This window comes from Callospermophilus lateralis, chromosome 7 (genome assembly GCF_048772815.1).
Source record: "Callospermophilus lateralis isolate mCalLat2 chromosome 7, mCalLat2.hap1, whole genome shotgun sequence".
NCBI lineage: Eukaryota > Metazoa > Chordata > Mammalia > Rodentia > Sciuridae > Callospermophilus > Callospermophilus lateralis.
Genome location: NC_135311.1, coordinates 130,391,542 through 130,396,160, shown reverse-complemented (window position 1 = coordinate 130,396,160; position 4,619 = coordinate 130,391,542). Strand labels below are relative to the sequence as shown.

Here is a 4,619-nt window from a genome sequence, read left to right as displayed (position 1 = left end):
GCCACCCCCGATGGGGACAATGTCCCCACCAATCCTTCCATTAATGGCTCCTGTCTCCAGGACCAACTCGGGGAGGCTGGTCTCGTCCTTTCTGGCTGGAGTGGTCTGCTTATCTGTTTATTGCCGCCCCCCCAAGGTGGGAGCAGGGGAATGGGTACACCTGGTGGGAGACCCGAGGGGTCTGCTGGGCCCCAGGGCATTGCCTGCTGCATCGTGGGCTGTGTTTCTTTTCCAGAACCTCAGAGATGAAGGGGCTCCTCACACTGGCTTGGTTCCTGGCTTATGGTAAGTGTCGGCCCCTATCCTCTAAGTGACCCCCTTGGAGTGACAGGGTGGTGGAAAGGCCAGTCTTGAGCTCATAGAGCCTGACGTTTGCATCCAGCTCTGCTTTTACTGCGCTGATGTGGATGCAGCGAGTGCCTTCACCTCCCTGGGCCTCCGCTTCGTTGTCTAATGGAGGACGATGGTGCGGATAGCCAGGCCTGTGACAGAATTCAGATGCTGAGTGTATGAAATTGTGAGCATGAAGATGGGCAGCTTGCAAATATGGGAGGAGAAATTTTTTTTTTCCCCTGGGATGCAAAATAAAATGAGGCCAAAACAAAGAGACCAAAGTAGAACCCAAGACCCTTATTGAAATAGTCCAGCCCATGATTCCCGGGCCATTCTCTGCTCGGCCTGTCCAGGTCCTCTGCAGACCCTGCTCTCGGCACCCCCTCAACTTGGAGGTGATCACATACCTGGCTTTGGGCTTGGCCACAACCCTGTGACCCTGCACACAGCCCTGACAGGCAGTCCTGCTCTTGGATGTCTTTCCCAATCTCTGGGGACCCCAGGAGGAACCACACTTGGCACAGGGAGGGGAGAGAGCCTCCTGGACATGCCAGGATGCTTTTCCTTCTGGCCTCAGGGGAAACCTCAGGTTCCCAACTGGTGAGATGAAGGAGCTGGCTTCAGTGACTTCTAAGGGTCCCACCCTTTCTTATGTTTTCAAAGGTGTTAGAGAAAGGGGGTGAGGAAGAAGGGACATCGCAAGAAGCTCATGTCTGCTTGCTTTGCGCAGATACCGTGTGAATTATACCCAATATGTCTCAGTCCCTTATGATGCGTCTGCCACTGTGCTCAGAATTTATACTGTATCTTGCCAACTCCAAGAGGTAGGTGCTAATTTTAGGCCCCCATATATTCCAGATGAGGAAACTAAAGCGAGATGAAGGGGCCTTTTCAATCCTATATTCAAATGAGTGCCAGGGCCAGAATTTGAACCCAAGTTTGCTAATTTTCATGGGCTGGGCTATTTCAATTTTCTAAGCCCAACTCTTCTCCACCTCTCCATGCTGCCTGCCCTTCACCACCTCGCACCCTCCAGCTAATTAGGAGAATAAAAGAGGGTGGGAGAAAGGGCAAGAGATGCTGGGAACAGGCGCAGCAGTGTCACCTGGGGACATGGGCTGTCTTTCAGGTGTTCCTGCCGTGCCAGGGGGCTTGCTGGACCTGAAGTCCATGATCGAGAAGGTGACCGGCAAGAATGCCCTGAAGAACTACGGCTTCTACGGCTGTTACTGTGGCTGGGGCGGCCGAGGAACTCCCAAGGATGGCACTGACTGGTGAGCTGATTGTCACTAGTGCCATTGAGGCTCTGGGCTCTGCACCCACATCAGCGAATTCAATTCCATGTCTGGCAAGGGCCAGGGCCTCAGTTCCTCCCACTGAGGCCTCTCCCAGCATGCTTGGGCTTCCTCACAGTATGGCAGCTCTTGAGTTCTAAGAAAGAATGATCCCAAACTGCAAAGCAAAACACAAAAAGGAATGGCATACTTATCAACAACGTCAGAAATTACACAGTGTCACTTACACTGTCCCCTTGGATGAGGCTGCCACAAAGCTTTTAAGATGTACAAGTTACAATTAGTCATGAAGAATAAATTCTGATATTCCAAGTGACATGGCAGGTTGACCATGGTTAGTAACATAGTAGACATTTCCAAATAGCTGGAAGAGGGGGTTCCTAATGGCCTTACCACACAGGAATGCTGGATGTCTGAGGACAGGGATATGTTACTTACCCTGATTTGCTCATTGCATAGTATACATGTATCAAATTACCACATTGTACCCCATAAATGTGTGCAGTTATTATGTGCCAACCAAAGAGAAAGAAGAAAGCTGGGCACAGTGGTGGATGCCTATAATCCCAGTGACTCAGGAGGCTGAGGCAGGAGGATCGCAAGTAGGAGACCAGCCTTAGCAGCTTAGCAAGACCCTGTCTCAAAATAAAAAACAAAAAGGGCTGGAAAGAGGGGAACTAGGGTCCACCTCTTAATTGGGAAGTGTCGATCCTAGAAGAATGTGTGAGAAGGAGAAACTCAACCTGTGGAGTTAACAATCCTGATACCCATGAATGGCAGGGCGTGGCTGGAGTCGAGCCCCTCGCTATTGGAGTGGGAATTTATAGACAAGACAGAGAGGCGCTAGTATGAGCCGTGTGGTAATGGATTTGAGCTGGACACATCAGTGTGGACTCGGTTTATCTTCACATAGATGTGGGTGGCTCCATACAGGAATATGGGATATGTTCGTCTGAACATATATTTTTGATCTGCAACAAGCACACCTCGAGCCTCTATCTGGCTTCTCGTGCCATTCTTCATTAAGAGGAATCAAAGCTTTTGGAAGAAGTGGCTAGTCCTATCAGGCAGGAAATGTACAAGATGAGGCTGTACTTTTGGTTCTACTGCTTATAGTGCCAAGAAGAATGAATCAAACAAAACAAAGCCCCACGTCAACAGGAGCATGTCAGAGGAGTACAGAAGTCATACTAATAATAATGTGTTAGTAACTGGGGAAACTGGGTGTTTTGCCTATATGATCACATTTTTTCTGCAAATCAAAAAAAAAATTTGAATGCAACCTAGCTGCATTTAACATACTAGAGATTAATTTTTTTTGCTCAGACAGCAGTTCCATGCAAATCACATGCTGATCAAGGGGACCAGGCCCCTCCCATCTATGGCGTGGCCATCTTCTGTGGCTGCAGGGTCTTCGGCTGGTTCATCTCCATCCAGTCAAAGGTGGAGAAAGAGAAGAAAGTGGAAGGCAGGTGGGAGGTTCTCCTGGGGTGTAGAAGCCACCTGCAGCACTTCCACCCATTCTCCAGGCCACACCCACCTGAAACAGGGCCTGGGAAGTGTCCTTTAAAGGTGAACTCAGTAGTCAAAAGCAGGTCAGGAAAATGGCCAGTGGCATCCCTAGTGGAGCGAGGGAAGTACTCAGCCATGGTACCAGGTCCTGTTACTGTCCGTCTGCATCCACTAAGGCGACCTCTACAAAAGGGACATGATCACGCTTTTGCACCAGTTAGGGATGTCAACCGAAATAACATTCAGAGTCACCAAATATTGATTTGGGAACAGCAGAGAATTGCAACAGGAGTTCCTGTGCCCTGGTCAACTATGGGCAGATCTAGAAGGTTGCCGCACGGGAAGCTTTTATTAGCAGAAAAGGGGGAAATTGACATGAGCTGCTTGGATACAAAGCTCACGTGTGTTGGGGGCCCTGGGCAGGAGCTGGCCTCAGCTCGCTGCTGGAGGTGCCTTGCTGAGCACACACTCTGTCCAGAGTGTCTTCTCTGAACTGTCCCGGGCTTAAAGTGTGCCAAACATAACTTTGTTCCAGTGATCTGTGTGCATGCAGGCAAGCTGCACCAGGCACGGGGCACGTGAAGGACAGGGGGGACTTCTCGTGGGGTTTCAGAAAGTCCTTAGAACAGACAGACAGGCCGACAGGGGTCCTCCCCCCAGCTCTAATTTTGTCCACGCTTGACAAGAACTATTTCTCCTTGGTATCTTTCCCAGGGACGAGGGGTCAGAAGGTTCCCCCTGACTCAGGGTCCGAGTCTCTCGCCTTGGCAGGTGCTGTTGGATGCATGACCGCTGCTATGGGCGGCTGGAGGACGAGGGCTGTGGCATCCGGACACAGTCGTACCAGTACCGATTCACGCGGGGCCTGGTCATCTGTGGTAAGGCTGCGGCTCCCCTTCAGGCCTGGGACTCTCCTGCCTCTGAGTTCAGCTCCCCTTGGAGCAAGTCAGTGTGTATTGGTAGCGTGGATCCTTCCGCTCCTCATTGTGATTTAGTGTGTCTTTTGCAGAACACGGGCCCTTCTGTCAAGTGGGTCTCTGCGCCTGTGACCGGAAGCTTGTCTACTGCCTGAAGAGAAACCTCTGGAGCTACAACCCTCATTACCAGTACTTCCCCAACATCTTCTGCTCCTAGCTGCCCTCGGTGGCCTCCGCCCCGGTGGGGACATGCCTGTCCTCTCCTGCAGCGCAGTGCCCTCTCTGCTGGTCCTGACAGCTGCTCCCAGGTCTCATTCTTTCTCCATGCTCCACTGGGCCTGGAGGAGCCCTAGGTTTCCTGTCCCCCCGGGAGTCCCAAGAGAATGTTCTAGAACTCTCAGCAAGGACCCCGAGGTCCCTGGGCCTCCACTTGTAAGGCCAGCCCTTCTGAAGCTGGGACCTCTGTCCCAGCTCCAGGACAAGGGTGCACTTACTTTTCTGTTTCTCTCATCGGATTTTCAGAACCATCTTTCAGGGAATTTTGCTCAAGCCAAAGAAAGCT

General features: G+C 51.4%; 1 protein-coding gene across 1 annotated transcript; it reads left to right on the top strand.

The window, feature by feature from the left end:
* Positions 1–245: 245 nt before the first annotated feature.
* On the top strand, positions 246–4,274 carry Pla2g5 (phospholipase A2 group V). Its single transcript, XM_076863280.1, has 4 exons — positions 246–285; positions 1,463–1,607; positions 3,912–4,018; positions 4,150–4,274. The coding sequence occupies exons 1-4, from the start codon at positions 246–248 to the stop codon at positions 4,272–4,274; spliced, it is 417 nt and encodes a 138-aa protein (XP_076719395.1).
* Positions 4,275–4,619: the final 345 nt, after the last annotated feature.

Excerpts from the sequence above, each read along its gene's own strand:
- Pla2g5 (XM_076863280.1), top strand. The coding sequence starts at position 246 with ATGAAGGGGCTCCTCACACTGGCTTGGTTCCTGGCTTATG. Across the intron at positions 286-1,462 it reads GGCTTGGTTCCTGGCTTATG|GTGTTCCTGCCGTGCCAGGG; the intron begins GTAAGTGTCGGC and ends GCTGTCTTTCAG. Across the intron at positions 1,608-3,911 it reads CCCAAGGATGGCACTGACTG|GTGCTGTTGGATGCATGACC; the intron begins GTGAGCTGATTG and ends TCGCCTTGGCAG.